Genomic DNA, 18,922 nt, shown 5'->3' with positions numbered 1-18,922 from the left:
AATTAAAAAAAAAAAAAAAAAAAAGTAGTACTTTAAACAGCTCTGCACGCCTTGTTGAACTGGTGCAGGAGCTCAGTGACACCAGCACTGGTTCCTGCAGTATCTCTCCATTTGTGATGGCAGCATTCTTCTGTCCAAGAAATGGCTCAGTGTCACTCTCCTTAGCTTAAAAGAGAAGGAAAAAAACCCCCTTGAACGGAATGAGGCATTGCTGCATGCCACAAGACAGCTATCTAATCATTCCTCTGCCAGCCAGTAACTCACATTTCGTCTAGTGCCTGTGTCAGTGAGAGATTGCAATCCAAAATAAAGTGAGAGGGATAACAGAATTTTGCAGCAGCCATGTATCTGAAATAAAGTGCAAGTCATGCTAATTTTTCAGCTGGAAGATGACATCTCGCTATATCATGTTTGTATCAGGTGGAGGCATATGATAGTCCAGATGCAGGTACATAAAACTTCTTCAGCCACCCAGCATGACCCTGCTAATGTCTCCCACTTCCATATCATACCTGGCCTGGCCTCAAAGCCTTCACTGCACTTAATGCTTTGAAAAGCACCTCACAAAAATCGGAAGCCGCTCTTTATTTTCTCCTCATCATTTAAAAAGAGCAAAACCTAAACACACAGGCTCAGCAGTGTGGAGTGCATAAAGGAGTTAGTCCAGCTTAAAAAACACAACAAAAGAGAAATGAGCAGAAAAAAATCCCCTCCAGCACTGCAGGCTCCCAAGTAGGGCTGGCTGGAGACTTTCACAGAACAGTCGTGTTTCAAACTGGGAGATTCTTATTTCTTTAACCTCTAACTTTCTGTGGCACCGCATCCATTTCCTCGGGGCTCTGGCAGACACTAGAGCTGGACCTTGCATGGCTTTCTGCCCGCTTGTCTGGACTGCTCCTCAGCCAGGATGGGCTAACTGGGAGCCTGGAGGTGGTGGGAAAGCCGGCTCCCAGTGTTGAAGCCTTGCAACACCCCTAGCTCCTGTCATCCCAAGGCAAGCAAACCTGGCAACTCAGAAATCTACCAAACCTCTGGGGAAATATGTATCAAAATTCTTCTTTACTGGCTTCTAAACGAAATGTTAAACCTGCCAATTCCCACAGCAAGTACGAGTCTGTGAGGTGGTTCCTCACTTGGTAATGACCACCACAGGATTTACCTTAGTCGTAGCAGGAGGAGTTAGTATTTGTCAAAAGGGCATCATCTCAATTGCTTTTATCACCTTGCCTTTCTCTCCTCATTCCTAGAGCTGAGCAACTTCTTCATAAATGTTTGCAAATGAAGAAGGATTCCACCAATCTTTTCTTATTTATTTGGAGAAAGTCTGACCACTGAGCTCTGCCTGCTGTTTTTTCCAATACTTAAAACACCACGTGCTTCCAGTGGATTATGCATATTTATACCCGAAACCAGAGCTGCCCCACTCACCAGTGAACTTACAGCTGCATTTCTTGGGTCTCAGCCTCCAGTCTGGACATCACTGCTCTAAAAAGAACTCTCTTGAAACCCCAGTGGTCTGCCTGGGTTAGTGCCATTTTTTAATAACTCTCTTTTTCCTCTGCAGTGTATACTTTAGTTGTTTATGTAGTTACCTACCTAGCTTGTAAATTCATCATCAGGTTGCTAGAAAATCAACTTTTATTAGGAAGGTTGTCAAAGCAGAGTGAGATAAGGCTGCAGAGCAACTACACATAGAACACTCCTCCAGATCTTTCTTTTTTTCTATCTATCTGACACATTTTGAGATTTTTGCTAGCACTTAGAAAAACATTCCAGGGCTCTCGTATCTTCCTACACCTGCTTATCCCCAGCTATACATTTGTAGGGTTGAAATTAAGGGTTCACGGGCTTCATGTCAAAATGCTTCATGTGGGCATGCATAACAAAATCCCTCAATCCATCAGTCGTCTCACACATGCACCTCTTCTGTTCTGTTTGAAGGTAGCTGCAATAACCAGAGCTGGGCCAGGCATTATCTGATCTGGGATTTTCAATTTTCTAAATGGCTGAAGAAATCTCCAATGAAAACATATGCCTGAAAAATAACATTTGGTAGCTAGCTCATTTGTAATTTCTGAAACAGCACTTAATTTTGCCTCCAAAGTGTTACAGTTACCTCATTTTATTGACAGGAATAATTACAGGAAACCTAACTGATTATATGAGACATTTCTCTTTACCACCGTTCTTTTAAATATACCAGAAGCCAGTTATATTAAAATTAAGTACAGATGTTTCAAAATGTACCTTATCTGCAGGGAGTGCCAATACCCCTTTGCTAATATCCACATGAAGAGTCCAGACTATCCCCTAAAATCTACAAGGGTCCAGATGCATAAAATCCAGTCAGACGCCTGAATTTCAGATTTCTTTGCCTATTGCTAGCTACAGCACTTTCAAAGACAATGTGGTGCTGGGTGGTGGGGTGGGAATCTGATGCTGAGCAGTGTTTGGTGTTTTCATGAGAAATACAGCACTATTTCCACTGGGTACTCGCTTTGGTGGGAACTGGCAGGGATTATCTCTGTTAATGATTCCCTCAACATTTTTCAGGAGAAGTCCTTAAGCAGAGCATGTTTTTTGTGTAGAGAGCAGAGAGACTGCTCTCTCTCCAAGGTCCCTCTGGATTGGAGGGTATGGTACCATACACAAAGCTGCCTCTTAAGCTAGAAGAAACAGGGACTGGTACAAGATGGGTAGGAGTTAAAGCTGAGAAGAAGATGACAACAGGTCGTTTTAGAATTGGGCTGGAGAGAATTACTTGTGTAGTTCTGCAGGATTCAACCTCAAAATCATTATTATCTCATTAATAACTGGTAAAGAAAAAAAAATCAGCATTCTTATAAAATATACCATGCCACAAAACCAGGGTACTTTCTCAACATGTTGAAAGATTGCAACACCACAAAGTAAGATCTGAAATCCCATGAAGGATTGGAGAAATATAAATGGGATGAACATTTGTAGTATGAAAAAAAGGGTAATTTTGTCTGGGGGCTGACAGGAATGTCTGCTGAGACCAAAGAGGTTCCCACTGAAAACACCTGAGCAGGAGCTGGGGATACCCGCCAGGCATGGCATGATTGTGTGCAAAGCATTACGCTAGTAGGAGGTGAGGCATTTCCAGCAGCGGTAGGGATATATTAGCGTGGTAGCCAGGACAGAGGACTGGTAGCACAATTAAATATGTCATTTGCAATGTGTCCGCAATTAACACATGCATTTAACACAAACTGTAACTGGGAAAAGGTAGGAAGGGACTACTAGCGCCATGAGAGGGATGGGGAATGCATCCCCTGAAAGACTGAGCTTGGCTCACTTACACTGGCAAAAGCAAAGAGTGTGAGGGGCTATAACGGGTTTCTAAAAAATATGTCTATGAGGGGAATCCTCAGGGATGGGAAGGTGAGAATTATTTAAACTAATAGCCAGTGCTGGCACAGGAACAAAGCTGTATAAACTGCTCATAAATAAATGTAGGTGAGGAGTGAAGAGGTGTGTAATTATCAAAGCACTGAGGCTGTGGATCCAATATCAGGAAAAAGTAGGAAAAAAATCTAACTAATTTTTGATCATGCTGTGAAGGAGGTTGCCAGACATACTGCTTATGCTAGAAGACAACTGCCTCTGATGACCCACAAGCTCTCTTCTGGTCCTGTTACTCTAAATGTGAACAATAACCACGTATAAATAAAGGCACATGCTGATGTTTCCCATCAATGCCAGCATCTCCCAGTGCTATGGGGGGATGTGAAAACTAACCTCACTGATTTGGAGAAATAAGCACTCACAAGAAAGGGATCCAAATCCCCTTAGTTTAATTACTGAGGCAGAGACACAGCCTTTTTCTCCTGCTGCAGGTGATTCAGTCCACCTATCTTCAGGCTCTCCTTTAGCAGAAGGTAAACTGCCTTCTGCAGGGGCTTCTGTTTTTCCACAGAGGACAGGAGAGATGCCTGGACTGGACATCCAATTTTTGAAAGTTGAGGGAGTTAAATCCTCTCCTGAGTCACCAGGGTTCATGTTCTGTAGCCTGTTGCCTTTTCTGTGAGGTTTCTTGTTAAAGTGGTGACCATATCTAATCATAGTTGGTCCATGAAACTTGAAGAGATCCCAGCACTTCAGGTATGTATCTGCACAGAACTGTAATTCTACAGTAAATTGAGTGCTCTCTTGCCTCACTTACTTTAGTACCTTTATTTTAACTAATTTTAAAAGCCAAGCTTTAAATGTGGTAACTGGTAATCATATAGTTTGGTTTTAAAATAAAGATTTTCTCATTGAATGAATTATATATTTATTCTGACATATATAAAATCTATATCAATACCAAATAGAGTGATATAAAAACAGAGCCAAAAGTTAGGCAATTATTCTTTTCAAATCAAACCCACAATGGGACCAGAAATTTTCCAAGACATTTTTCCTACCATTAGTGCACATTACTAGAAGCAATTGCTTTTCCCTGAAGCCTCCAAAAAGCAAAAGAAATGATCAAACAGCTTGTAAATTGACCCATTATTTTTCTTCAGCATTACTGCCAAAAGCATTTATAAAGATATAACCACTTTCATTGCTATTAAATAGAACATTAAACAAATCATATTTAACATTAAAGTAAACATGAGAAAATTCAAACAGTATTTGTATTTCAGCTTGAAGAGAGAAAAAAACCATATTCTATTTGCTTACCTCTTCAAATTTTAGTGCAATCATAGAAAAAGCTTTAAAAATTGCATCTGTTGGGCCTGTTATTGTCACAATTCTCTCTGGACAGGAGCCTTCTGAAATATTGATTCGCGCACCACTCTGTCAAAAAGAACAAATATTTCTCAAATTTATACTTCCCAGGGAGCAAACTAAGTAGGATTAGGGATATAGTTTGGGAAGGAATATCTTGAGGCATCTAATTCCCACCCCTACAACTGCAGCCCCAACATCATATAATCTCAGTATAAACTGATCACACTCCAAACACTCATGTAGCTGCGGGAAGCTGGATTCTGTCTGGATAAACACTTCCGCAGCCTTCATTGCAGTATGCAAACAGCTCCTCCGTAACCCAAAGTTGCAAATAATGGCATAATCAGGTCTCTTCCTTTCCCTCTTGCAGGGTTAACCTGAAGTAGGACCGGAGCTGCAGAACTTCAGACAAGGTGGTTGTCTCCAGGGAGCATCGACATCTCCCAGGAAAGACGCACCTCTCTGCCCCGGGGAGCCAAAGGCAGGGCTGGATCTGTCTGGCATTGCTTTGCACTGTGAAGAAGGTGCCTTGCAGACGTGTCTCATGTAAAGGCAGGCAATTATGCACTGAACAACACTTTAAAGGAGTAGTGGTAGGACAGGCAACGGCAAGGGTGTTACCTCCTTAAGGCAAGGAGCCTGCTGGAAGCAGTTAGAAAACCCTAAGTCTTGGAGACAAGTCAGCATGACTAAACATGACTTAGTCCCCTTTACGTCACTGTGGCAGTCCAGAGGAAACCCCTAAACTAGATGTAAATATACTTAAGAACATCTTGGTGCAGGGAACGATCAAAGCCATTCCGGTAAGACCCACCCTACGCTTTCCCTGAGGTTTCAGGCATGGAAATGTGTTCATGCGGCCTAACAAGTCACTGGAGCCTCAACTCATCCACAGGCACTGACCTTCTCGAGGATCTGGGCCTGAAGCAAACGTGAGATAGTCTGGGTTAACTTGGCCCTTTGCCTTCAGCGCTACCACAAACCAGCTGATGTGCTGCCTGTCTGAGCCCTTCTTCATGTGCAAGATATCCTACTTCCTGCTATGGCAGCAACCAAGCACAAGAAGAAAAAAACCCCACAACACTACTGATAGGAACATCTTGCTGCCACGGACTCAGCAGGCAGCCATACTCAGCGTCCACAGGTAAGAAAGGGCAGCAGGCACTTCCGACAGGCCACCCCGAGTGAGACTTGCCCTCAGCAACCGCCGGCATTGGATCAGGGCCCGGGGCTTGTTCATGCTGGTGGCAACATCCAGCTGCTGCCACCCCACACGGACCTGGGGCCATGGGGCTCAGCCTGGAAGGACGCACGCCAGGAGCCGTGCCGGGCAGGGCTGCCCACGGCAGGCCTGCCTGTCCCACAGCAAAGCATGGCTCTTCCTTTGAAACTGGAGCCACGGGAGCTTGTGTGAGGACGTGTGAAAGATTGCTCCACCGTGGATGGGCAGCGGCCAAAATTCACAGAGGTTACTCCTCTGACAGATGACCGGTCAAAGCAGAGCTACGGCGATTTAAATGTTATGTGGTGGCCTCCAGTATTTGTGTAGGAAGTTAACAACCACAGGGCATGGAGCCGAGGTCTTTGTACTTTTCTTCAGGTCTGAAGTTGACTCTGACACTTCTCTGATGACAGAGCAAGACAAGAGTTGCATTTTGTTCCATAAAGAAGGCATGCAACTTGCCACATCTGTCACGAAAGTCAAAATAAAGTTGCATTTTGCTTTTAAAGAAGTACTGAAGTCCTGTGCTGATATAAAAATGCATAAATTCCTTTATTAAAAAAAAAAACCCAAACAAATAAAGCCTCTTGTGACCACATGTAGATGACAGCAGTTTTTCAGGAGTGGAAGAAGAACATTCCATAAGCAGGGATCATAACCCTCGCTGAGATGTTTAACTCAGAGTTAAACACTCTGCAATGATGGCTTCCCTTTTCTGCATGCAATTTATATCCAAAGATATCTGCCTGTGATCACAATTAGTAATTAAAATGCAATGTGTTTAATCAACTGGCAGGATTACCTAGTATGCTGGAAACAGTTCTCTTTCTTGTATTTTTTTTTAAGTCTTAGTAAATGTACTTATCTATGAAAACATGGGTGAAAGCTCTTATCATCAAAAAAGGAGCTCTGAACTCAGTCAGCCTGACAATGAACTCCCTACTCTGTATATTTAAACATGTATCTCAGCAATTTTCTTTACCACAAATACTTTGAGATTTCCCTGCCCCAGACCTTCTATTGGTGTATAAAACAACAAAGCAGCTGACATCGTAATGTACTGCAGATTTACCAGAATCAAACTGACTTTACTTGAGGCATCCTCTATGTACTTTGCACTCCTGAAGTTTTAAACAGTAGGATTTGTTTTTTGGCTTATGCTTTTAGCGCTTGCTTTACAAGAAGGAAAATTACATGGATCTCCAGGTACGATATGATGCCTTGCAGAAGTGTGGGTCTGTAACCTCTGCCTGGGCACAATCCCCCGAAGACAGTGCAGCTTGCTCTGCAGCAGGGAAAGCAGCCTGCAGACACTGGGGAGACTGAGGTTTATGCAGTGCCATGTTTTAATTAGCCTTTTTGTGTTTACAACCTTTTCAAAGGATGTGAATGGCGGGTGTGCAGGTCTCCCCTGTTCACATCCTACTCACAGCTGCAAAACACTGAAAAGTTAAGGCTTTGCCAAGACATGGCAGGGGGATACTTTGGCTTATGCAAGTCTGGCTCCAGCTCTGCTGAAGCTTCTGTCTACCCTCAAACTTTGTGCAGCATCCGTCTAATGCTTGGTTTCAGATTTTGGAAGCTCTCTACCAGGAGGCCAAGCCACGTGCAGGACCAGTGTTGGTATGCTGAAGAAAGATAGAAAGGTTTTGATGCACAGAATCACGCTGGCTAAGCTGCTCCTGAGATAAGGCTACAGCAGGCGTATTGCTATGGGACTGTAAGACTCCAGACTGCTGTTGCGATAAGGAGGTTACGTTAACAACGTTTAATTTAGGCCAGTACATTTATACACCACCCCTTGCAAAAAACGGTGATGTTAAATTAGCTGCCCACTTGATGGCAGTATCGGTCTGTACACGCTGAGTTTCCCTGGTCTCTGAGCTGGAAAGGCAAATAAAGACATCAAGGCTTGTCTTACCTCCTCCCTCATCTTCTTAACTGTCTCACCTTTCTGTTAAAGAAACAGAAAAAAAGTTAGCCTGGGCTGATGAAGTGAACTGATATACAATATTTTGACATGAAAATAGAGAAAGTAATTTCCTGACCTTTCCGATAATGCTTCCAACCTCCTGAAACAGAAGAAAAAAGACACCGTGAATGATACGATTCGCTACAGAAGAGCATTCACTCTGCTCCTAAGCCATTTCACTATCCCTTATTTCAAACCTGCAATGTGAAGCGTAGCCCCCTTCCATTGTTGCTGTATACAAACATGCCATGCTAGATACAAAGGGGCTGACTAAAAATGTGGTTTTGCAACTTACTGCCTGTGCAAGAAAAATATCTTTGACAGAAACTGATTTGCGGTTACAGATCAATCCTGCTACTATAAACACAGATAACCCCCTATCAGGTAATGAAAAGTTCAAAAATAATGGAACTGCACAACCTGCTAGAGAAAATGAGATATAATACAAGCATCAAAATAATTGCTGACCTCTCAAAGGGCAGGCATTTAGTCTCTTTACACTATGTAATAGCTAGAAATGAATTTCTATGCTGCTGAGTGTTATTGCATAAACACCTGGTGGTCTGTCTTAATCTCCCTATTAAGCACTTGCAGAACAATAATTGCTAATCACCTTCTAGGGATTTGGGAATTGCTACTGGGCTCCCACAACCTTCCATGAAGGGACAGAAAATACTAAGAAATGTCAGTGTGAACATACAATAGGGGAACAATTTGGCAGTTCTGGCAACATCCCAATGGTTAAAAACTCAGTACATAAAACCAACAGGTAGCAAAAATGAAGCTAATAACACTGAAATGAATAGTCTGGACATATTACAGAAATCATGCAGGTGTGACATCAGACTGGAAATCATCTGATGGAGAGCAGACCACCTAAAGCAAAGCAAACTCCTCCCCTATACTCAGATTGTGAAATCTACTTCAATGGTTAAAGACTGTCTTACATGGTTGATCTGTCCCAGATATAAAATATACAGTTTCCCCTCCCTCAGTCTATATACTTAAGTCTGACTCATCCTGAAACACAGTCTGAAGAGTAACATTTAAGAAATTGTCCTCCATTGCTCTATCCAATGATGGGCTCATGATAAAGTGGTGCTAACTTCACCCTGCAATAGAGGACTACCTGCAGTGACCTTGAGAGAGTTATTTCTCACCAGAATTTTATAAGCTTATAATATGAAGCTGCTTGTGCTTGCAACTCCTCACATCCTGCTCACAAGATGTAAAGACTTTTCCGTGAGAAGAAGACCTATCATCTCAATTAAAAACTTTGGCATATGGTTCCTTTGCACTCTCTGCAAGTCTGCAGATAACACCAGGCTGGAGGGAAAGCTCAATACACTGCCGGCCAAGGTTGCTATGTGGAGTCTCCTAGACAGGCTGGGGAAATGGGCAGAGAAAAACCTCAGGGAGTACAACAAAGTCAGATGAAAACTCCCATGTCTGGGATGGAACAAGCCCATGCAGCAGGACAAGCTGGGCAAAAACCTGCTACATACAAACTGGCTTTGCCAAAAGAGTCCTGAGGGTCCCAATGCACAACTCCAACATGAGTACATGAGTGCATCAGCAGCACATCCCTGATCAACCAAATATTAGCAAGACTGCAGCCAGCAGGCTGGGGCAAATGATTTTTGCCTTCTCCTTGTGTTTGTGAGACCATGCCTGGAGGACTGTGTCCTATTTTGGGCTCCTAGTACAAGACACACAAGGACACGCTAAAGTGAATCCAATGCAGGGCCAAGAAAATGGTCAGGGGACTGGAGCACAGGACACATGAGGAGAGGCTGAGAGATCTGCATTTGTTCACCCTGAGGAAGAGAAGACTTGGGGGGATATCAGTGTAGTACGTAATAAGGAAAGCAAGTTGCAACATCAAATTCCCCCTCAATACAAGGAAAAAAAATTTCACCATGGGGATGGCTGGACATTGGAACAGGTACCCAGAGAAGCTGTGGAGTCTCCAATCTTGGAAGTGTCCAAACACAGCCAAGGCAAGGTCCTAAGCAACCAGCTCCAATGGGATCTACTTGATTCAGGAGGTCAGACGGGAGACCTTTGGGGGTCCCTTCTGACCTCCATGGGTCTGTGAGTCTTCAAGCATGGCCTTATACCAACTGAAATCAGTGCCTAACGAGCCACAAAGTTCCTCAACCCAGTGAGGGCCCTTCTCAGGTTTCTTTACAAACCTTACTTTTTCTGTTTCCCATTTCCCTGTTTTATTTCCCTTCCGACTTCTCTTCCAAGATGGGATTCTGCTATCTTGTACATGCTGACCAGAGAACAGATATTGTTCAGACAGGCACTGCAAATCTTCCAGAGGTATATGCTTTACAAACCTATAGTTCTGCTGGCCTATGTACAGTAGACCTTTACAGGTCACACAGCTGTGCAACTGTTCTTGCTAAAGCTTCCTGTGTCCATCTGGGACTGGGAGTCGTCTGTACATCTGCACATACAATGCAAAGAAGCAGCTCTGTGAGAGAGGAATGAATGAAGCGGACTTGCTGCAGTTTTGTGTCGTGACCAAATTATCCTGTGTCTCTTAATATGTGGATTTAGGTCATGCCTTTTCCCATGGCTAAGACAGCCATACCAGCATGCTGTGTAGGCTCTCTAATGAGGTGCAGCTTTTTTGTTAGCAGTGACACAAATTTGGGACACCCGTTCCACAAATTTTTAAAGAACTTACAATTTTTTAATATTATCACTGTAACTCTGCCAACCTGCCTGTAACTGCTGAATGGTATTAAACAATATGGTGAATAAGACTCTCGATGATAAGCCTTGGGAACCCCTCATGCCTAGTAGTTCCTATCTGCCCATTCAGGACATTCAGCAGTTTTACCTTGAAAACTGTTTCCATTCTTCTCAGTCCCACCTTTCAGAAATAATTTCTTTCGTAAAACAGATTCTTAGGAGGTAGAAGGACCTTTTGCTATGGGTGAGCATACTGTGTTTCAATTGCTACCAGCAAGCAATTGTATTTCAGTCCATGGTATAATTTCAGTTTTGTCTATCTGAAGTTTCATTAGAAGCTGTAGGCCTGGTCTTGACCCTGCAAGGCTCTGCCACTGTACACTTAGTATGAAATCTGTCCCAACCCATTTGATCATCCTGGGTCTTAATGACAGATGCTGTTCTTTCAGAAATGTATGGATGGGTCATGGTTAGTAAGTCAAAAATATCTTCCTTGGAAACAGGAAAAGTTACTTTCACTTTGGAAACAGAAAAGCAATATACTGTTTGCAGCCCTAGTAAAAAAGTTGGTCCATTTCAAACGAGGAAATTGGGAGCATTTAAACAAGCAGAGTAGAGCATTAAATATTAGGATTCTCAAGCTGCTTGTTCCACTGAAGTCTGTGGGAGTTTTGCTTTTGATTTCAGTAGGGATAGGAATTCTACCTGACTGATTATCACCTTGTTATTACCAAAGAATACAAGCTGCCAAAGAACTGAGTGAATGAACAGTGTGAATCCCACTGAGAAAAAATACTTCAGTAAGACTGGTGACTGGTGTTCCTTGGAACACGCTAGCAAATGCCACTGTAATGCTGTGGAGTGCTTCAAACCTTCCCCTCCTCAAAGGGTGAATTTAAAGCTTATTCTATAAGGAGGCAGTTTCAAAACAACCAATCGAAGGTCACCTTTCCCTCTGCACTGGGAGCTGGGATTCTGCCCGGAAATGTGAAGGAAGGGCGCGGTGGGAGAGAGAAACATTAACTTCACATGGATATTCCTAGTTTTTCTAGAATTTTTGATCCATAACAAAAAATACTCTAGAATGGTTCTAAACAGCTCTCTCCAGATTTTTTGGTGCCTTAGCTGTTTCACAGAAAGCTCCCGTAAGTACTGTTGACAACAGATCACATCTTAAGTTATGGTGAGAAACCTACTTCTGCCACAGATTAAATCAGAAGATTCTTTACGCCTCATTCTCCAGACCACCCATGCTACTTCATCAAACCTTTAATGTTTATTTGTACAGTCCAATATTTGTTTCATATAGATCCTTATATAACCCTAATTACATTTAGTGCTTAATGAGGTACCTAACACCATTTTTATAACACTCAAGTTTTATCAATATTTCTAGCCAAGATTACTTTGAAGGCTCTAGCTTCTTCCGAAAATATTTCTTAATCTGCCAGACACCAAACTGTGCTGCAGTTAACTGCGTAAGACTAAAGGGATGGAATGTCTGTCACCTACATCAGTTCATTAAGTTAGGAGCCTAGTGCAAGCCAGGCACACAGTCCCCTCTGCAGTCCAGGGAGAGAGATAATGGAGGACGTTTTGTTCCTAAAAGAGGGAAAAAAGAGGAGGGACAAAGTGTAGTCCCGAGGGTTTCGTCTTTCTCCATCTGCAGCAGAAGCCTAGACTGGCACTAACATACCCAAAGTTTGGCGAGAGGAATCCTACAGTTGATGTCAAATTCAGCCTCAGCGCAGGTCAGACGGGAGTTTGACTTAGCTGTCCTAGCAAATAATTCCCTACTAGAATATACTAATAACTCTTGAACTATTTGCTGTTTTCCAGCGCTCAGGAATAGAAGATAAAGTAAGTATTTATGATCAATTCCAGACTGATTTATTGACTAACCATCTACACATAAACACAGTGGGAAAATAAGTTCTATGACAACAATTACTGGGTTTCATATAATCACATTTCAACAGCTGATCGTAAAGCAGTGCCCAAAAGAAAGAAGTTATAAAAGGGGGAACTAAAGCTCAGAGGGAGAAAGACAGGTCCAAGGCAACCCGGCAGACTGATGCCAGAGCTAAAAGAACTACCCAAGCTCCTTGGCCTCAACATATAAACACCCACCTGTCAGAAGCAGATATGCCACAGCAACCATGTTGGATGAATAGGATGCCTCCTAAAAGCTGCAAGTGTGTGCATGCCTACATCCAGCAGTACATCTGCACACACACACGTACGTTCATATATTTGTGTATGAAGTCAATATATACACACAGGGACCAAAGAGATAGATATGAACTTTCCTTCGAGAAATGGCAGCAATTTGGGGTGCCTATTTTAAGATTCATCAAAGGGGCCTGAGTTTCAGATTGTGCGGAGTACCCAGCCCAGGTAATGCCTTCCAAAGGGCACATCTCCAGGTGACAGTATCTCAAGGAGGACAGTCTCACATCTGGGCTCCAACAGTGTCAATTTGGAAAACCCCAGGAAAATTTGAAACAGACATGATGATTTCAGCCTGAAAATAATTCTTTAGCCTGGGGGGCTGAGCTGATTCATGTCTGCGTTCTGATTCTAAATAATTAATGATTCTAAAGAATCATACTGATTCTTTACTATGTCATTTCTAATAAAATAGATAAAACGACAAGAGGTGGACCTCACAAACAAGCCCTGGAAGACTGCTCAGTACCAATATAGTATATTGCTAGCCAACCACCCAATTCACTGCGCATAACTTGAGGAAAGGCAATGGTAAAAACAGGCCATGCTTTCTTTTCACCCTGAAATGCAGCTTGTCACATTATTTGCACATCTCATTCACATGAATGGGATGAGTTTTACTCTTAATGAACAGCTGGGGAGCGGTGGGCCCACGACAAAGCAGAAAGCTATTTCTGCGGTTTTTGCATCATCTGTGGTGAGGGCAAGGCAGCACCAGCAGAACAAAACGTGGCAGCAGAGAAGTCTGTGAGCCAAGGCTTTTGCAGGGCTCTGGATGGTGAGAATCACTAAACAAAGATATCAAATAGTCTGTAGGAGAAAGTTATTTCCTAATCAATTATCTGGTGTGTCTTTTGAATAACAAGAGAAAGAAATTAGTCATGTTAAGAAAACAAGAGGCTTAACAAACACATGGTAACAAACCTTGGTATAAAGATTAACCTTCAATCTGTAAACATAAAGTGTGAAATTGCATCATTTTTTTAAGCGTGACGCTAGTTTAATAATTAGTGTGGCCCAGGAAATCGAAACAAAACAGCTAGCTATTCCAAGACCATACAAAAGCACAGGCCTTGCTCTATTACCGTGGGGCATGCTGCTTCTATTACCAGGCCTACAAGGTGACTGAAACACTAACCTCACAGGAGCCCTGAGATAAAGACACATCCAGAAGAAAAACACTTTTAAGAAATAATGTAAGAATATACATACTTTCACGACAAAGCATCTGACAAAGCACAGGCCACATCCTAAAGCCTGCAATCCATTTAGGCAATGCTTTGATTGCATACATTTACTTGCTTTCTATGAGCAAGGATAAGCTAGAACCAGTAGGACTGGACTCTACAAACAAAAAAGCCTGCTAGAAAAGCACTGAAAGAAAGGAAACGCAGACTTCCACGGTGGGGAAGCACATCTGTCGTGAGACAAGGAGGGATCCCAGCAACAGCAAACAACATCTGTGCTCATGAAGATTTCTAGACCAGCACCAGTTGTCTTTCTCCCATCCACAGAGGCATAACATAACCCAACTCTCTGCCTTGTTCTGAGGATAGAGTTGCCAATACTTGTATGAACTCATGAAGATGCTTGCATGGAAGACCCCAGGAACATGCTCCATGAAGATGTTCTGAACTGTGTGTTTCCACAGAGCACGTGGGGCATCAGCATTTTTCGAAGGCTGGAACAAAAGCCTTAGTCAGTTTTGGGAAACATGATATAACATGTCTACCTCAGGGAACAAATGGCTGCCTCGGATAAACCAAGAGTCTGATTTGTGTTCTGGGATTATGTGGGATTAGCCTCACTGACATGGGAGGTCTCATGTTCCTAGGTGATGCTTCAGTAGTTACTGTCTTATGCTAGCAGCCCTAATTTAGTAAGGCACTGCAGTCCAAGCCCTTACTGAGACAGATCTCTTGCTAACAAATATGCAAGTGTATGAGGAAACCTGCAAATTAGGGTCTTTGTGATGGAGATGTCAGTGTTATGAATTTTACACAGGTCCATCTACCATTTCTTGGGCAGCTGTGCCAATGGGCATTTCTTATTTGCTTTTTGACAGCAGATGGGTAACCAATTTACATTCGATTTCACACCAAAACTCCCAGCCTTCCCCCCAAAAAACAAACAAAAAACCAGTTCTGTCCCTTTGCTTGTCCCTCTGCCTGAGATGCTGAAGCAGCAGCACTGAGTAGGGTGTGTGCCTTCTGCAATCTCAGTTCATTACAGCTGTGGACTGATGAGGAGATTGTGTTTGACAGAAGTGGGAAAATTTGGCTATTGAGATTGTTTTTGGGGGACATACAGTGCCCAGGGGCTGGGGGAAAAGACCTCTGTCCCTTCCATTGATTTTTTAGGCTAGTGAGAAACTCTTGGCTGTTGCTACAATCACACAAAGAGGAGATCCATCCTGTGTTGTGTATTTGCATGCAGAGTTTTGTTCCATGACTAGAGCTCTTAGGTACCACAGTAATGCACACAAACAAAACAAGAACTATAATAGCAATAGGCAGGACAGTCAATCCTCATAATACCCTCACAGCATTCGTGGAAACAGAAAGAACAGAACAAACGTTTTCTTGGTTGGCACGTTATGGCTTGGATTAAATTACTGAAAAGGTGATTCTTAAAGCGACTTTGTTGTATGCTATATTTTAATAAGTAAATAATAAAAGAAAAAATGGGGAAGGAGAAGGGCATTACCTTCAAGATGGGGAAAAATTATTTCTGTGCTTGCTTTACAATCTTTCAGGGGGCACTTAAACAGACACAAAAAAATGCCCACTAAAAGAAATCTCTGATGCTAAAACTGTACTATCTATACTGATGAAAATGGCAATTTTATTCTGTCTATATTTGAGCTGTTAAGTGTGAACAATCATCTTAATGAGTCTAATTTTTTTCTTTTTCTTGTAAAAAATTCTATATATAGCATCATAAAACAATCACTAACATGTCTGAAAGTCACTACTGAAGCTGGACGCAAGTCCACTATAACCAGTCCTTCCAGTGCCACAAGGCATGCACTGATCTTGCTGAAACCATTGGGAGATAGAGCTCCTCAGGGCATCTAAACTTAAAAGTTGTAAGCACCAGTAGAGTAGTGCCTAAAAATCAAGGCACTCATGGGGTTTTGTCCAAACCTGAACATTTGACTGCAGGTACATTTTTCTAGTTCACTACTGCTGAAACTATGAGAAACATATCATTGAGCAAATGGTATCAGGGAAGGAAAAACTCCATTCAGTCATCATATCTTTCCTCCATCAATGCAGATTATATAATCTACATAGTACATGTGCTGCTCTTCCCCAGATGTGTTTAAAATCTGCTTAGGAGACTTACAGAACCTCATAAAAATCTCAATACTGGGAGTTTCTCTTGGGATTCCCTTATTAGGATATTTTCAAAAACATATTTTATCCCATTATTTCCAGCCACAAGCACTTGTATCATTCAAAATAACAACAATCCATTACACTCCTATTTATTCTCTCCAGGTATTTATGAGAATGCCTGAAGAAAGCTAGACAGTCTCCTCAGCCTCCTAAAACTTTGTTATTTTTCTGCAAATTCTCCCTCTGCTCAGTCTTCAACATCACTCACACAGGTGGCACCTGCTGCTGACCATAGAACTGCAGGTGTGATTTTTCCAGAAGAACAGTAAGATAATTACCATCTCCTTGCCCCATGATGCACCAATGCTATACATCCAAAATTGCATACGCTTTTGCTGCAATAGCTTTCCTCTCCAACTCCGCATATCCCAAATGTGTCACTCTCTAGACACTGCCACATCTGATGCCTTTCAGCCTTTCATGCTTTCCAGATTTCCTTCTCTCACTGAACAAGTATCTTCTAAATTACCTTCTCCAGTTAATTGCCTCAACTCTCCAATTTACACCTCTCGGTATTTGGCAAGAGTCCTGCTTCCCTGCCAGTTTTCCCTTCCCTCCTTCATCCTACCTGTAAATTATTTCCCTGTTCTTCCTAACCATCTGACTTTATTAATCTATTTTGTTTTCTATTTCTGAACTCCTTCCCCTTCCTCTAAAAGATTCCTCAGACTCAGTATATTAATATATTCTACTATCGGTTTCCTGCAGACTTCACTGCACCCAGTATGGTTTCATCGATGCACACCTTCACACAGTGCCTTGGGAAACGACGCCTTCTTTCTTCTGCAGGTTTGTCCTGGAGGGAGGAAGCAGAGACTCCTGCACCACCACTACAGGATGGCAACCAAAGTCGATTTGCTGCCCTGCTGCCCTTTCAACGCTGGCACACTTGAACATTTACCTCTGTTCCACCTCATGGACCCAGCTTTTAAATCTCTGTTAAGCTGCTCTCCTGCAACGTAACGTCTTTCTACCAGCACAGTCTCTTTACCATCCACATTTAAAATTAACCTTGAATGGTGAGTCTCTAGGGTCTTAATCAGTCTGTTAACACTGGCTGTGTACAAATCCAAACAAGTCCAAAATCCTGTAATCATTATCCAGTATCATCAAAGTAGGTGTCTTTTCAAGAGCTATTTCTTTCTGGGCATGAACTGACCAAAACTAGAACTACAGCACTGCAGATGTCAACTACTAAGGTCTGTTGCGAGAGACCTGTGGGCAAGGCTACGATTTTCCACAGTCTTCCAACCTCATTACCTGTGGCAGTAAGCAATAAAAAACCCCAGCCCCAAGTTGTGGGAATAAAAAATTCAGCAAAAGGTGAGCAAGGAATGATAAGAGAGAAAAATCGAGTTCCATCAAAGACCCTGTAACATGATGGTAGCCAAAAGAAGTTTGATTTTGACAAAAACTAAAAAAGTAAGAAAAAGTGAAAGGCACGTTTCTTTTGGAGCCTGAGCTCTGCCTCTCCTTACAGAGGGCTCTGATAGCTGGGGGCTCTTTGCCCAAGAACGCACACGCACTCAATTTTTGTTCCATAAGCTCTTCAAAAATGTTGATCTGAGCTGCATAAGTGCTGCCATTTTTGCCTTTGCTGGATTCAGAAATCTTGCAATCCCTGCAATATTCTAATCCTGTCCAGAAATTCTACTTTTAAAGCAAAGGTAATAAAACATCCATACCCATTCAAGTCTCTGCCTTACACAGTGATTTTACTTGCAGGAATTAGATGGAAAATACAGAAGCAGGGCAATGTAAACAGCCCCAGCGCATATTCCCTGTTCTTCTCTGCTGAAATGCATGAAACAGCTCTATCCCTTAATGTGGTGCATCTTTCTCGTTAACAAAAGATGAAAATGCATCTCTGCATTATTTAATATGCTTTATATATCCAACTCCTGCACATGTTTCAAAAGGCTCTTCCGTTCCTGCCCTCTCCAGAGCAGCATGCAGGTAACTCAGTCAAAAAGGTCCCGGGCAGCAGAGGCTGCAGGGCCACGGCAGCTTTACAGGATGTAAAGCGTGTCTAACTCGTCCTTAACACCCCCAGCGATGGATGCTGCGGCACGTCCCAGCAGCCTCCTCCCCTCCTTACACGTCCGCGTAAGTTCTTCCTAATTTTGCTTTGAAAATTCCCTGCGAACAGAGGCAGTTGCTTCTCTGTGGATGTGAAGAACAGCCTTGTAGCGTACTCCCGAACACCCGCCCTCTAATTCATCGCAAGAAAGTACGAGAAAAGTTTTGTGCTGCTCCGCGTTTCTCTTCAGGGCTGTCACACTATCATGACTTTTTTACTGATGTAACATGGAGCAAGATGAAAATTAGGCCTTTCATCTTACACCATCACACGCCTTCTGAAGTCCTGGCTCAGGAGGACACCTTTCCTATCAGGCCCTGGAAACATTTACCCTGAGGTCAACCTTTTACACCTCGCAGTGGTTAGCTTCTTGCTGGGCCTGCATGAGCCTTTTTGCTTCTGCCACAGATAAAAAAATGGCTGCCCTCCCTTAACATCACCTTTTCTGCCCTGAGAAAACCACGGCCGTGCCTTGCCTCGTTGCCAGCCAGCTGCTCCCAAATCCCGCTACGCTGCGGAGGAGCGGCCGAGCTGTCCTCCAAGCGGCCATCCCAGCCCCTTCGGCAGGC

At 42.8% G+C, this 18,922-nt stretch overlaps 1 protein-coding gene across 1 annotated transcript in view; it reads right to left on the bottom strand.

Moving 5' to 3' along the window:
- Positions 1-18,922, bottom strand: part of LOC104628700 (poly(rC)-binding protein 3-like) — a 47,731-nt gene that overhangs the window by 25,837 nt on the left and 2,972 nt on the right. The window contains exons 2-4 of the mRNA XM_010297366.1: positions 8,014-8,037; positions 7,887-7,919; positions 4,693-4,809 (exon numbers count right to left, since the gene is read on the bottom strand). Of these exons, the coding sequence (XP_010295668.1) occupies positions 4,693-4,809; positions 7,887-7,919; positions 8,014-8,037 (174 nt within the window). The remainder of the gene's footprint in view (positions 1-4,692; positions 4,810-7,886; positions 7,920-8,013; positions 8,038-18,922) is intronic.

This window comes from Phaethon lepturus, unplaced genomic scaffold (assembly GCF_000687285.1).
Source record: "Phaethon lepturus isolate BGI_N335 unplaced genomic scaffold, ASM68728v1 scaffold30271, whole genome shotgun sequence".
In the NCBI taxonomy this organism is placed as follows: domain Eukaryota; kingdom Metazoa; phylum Chordata; class Aves; order Phaethontiformes; family Phaethontidae; genus Phaethon; species Phaethon lepturus.
The sequence above is the reverse complement of the archived record's forward strand: the minus strand, read 5'-3'. Positions and strand labels throughout refer to the sequence as shown.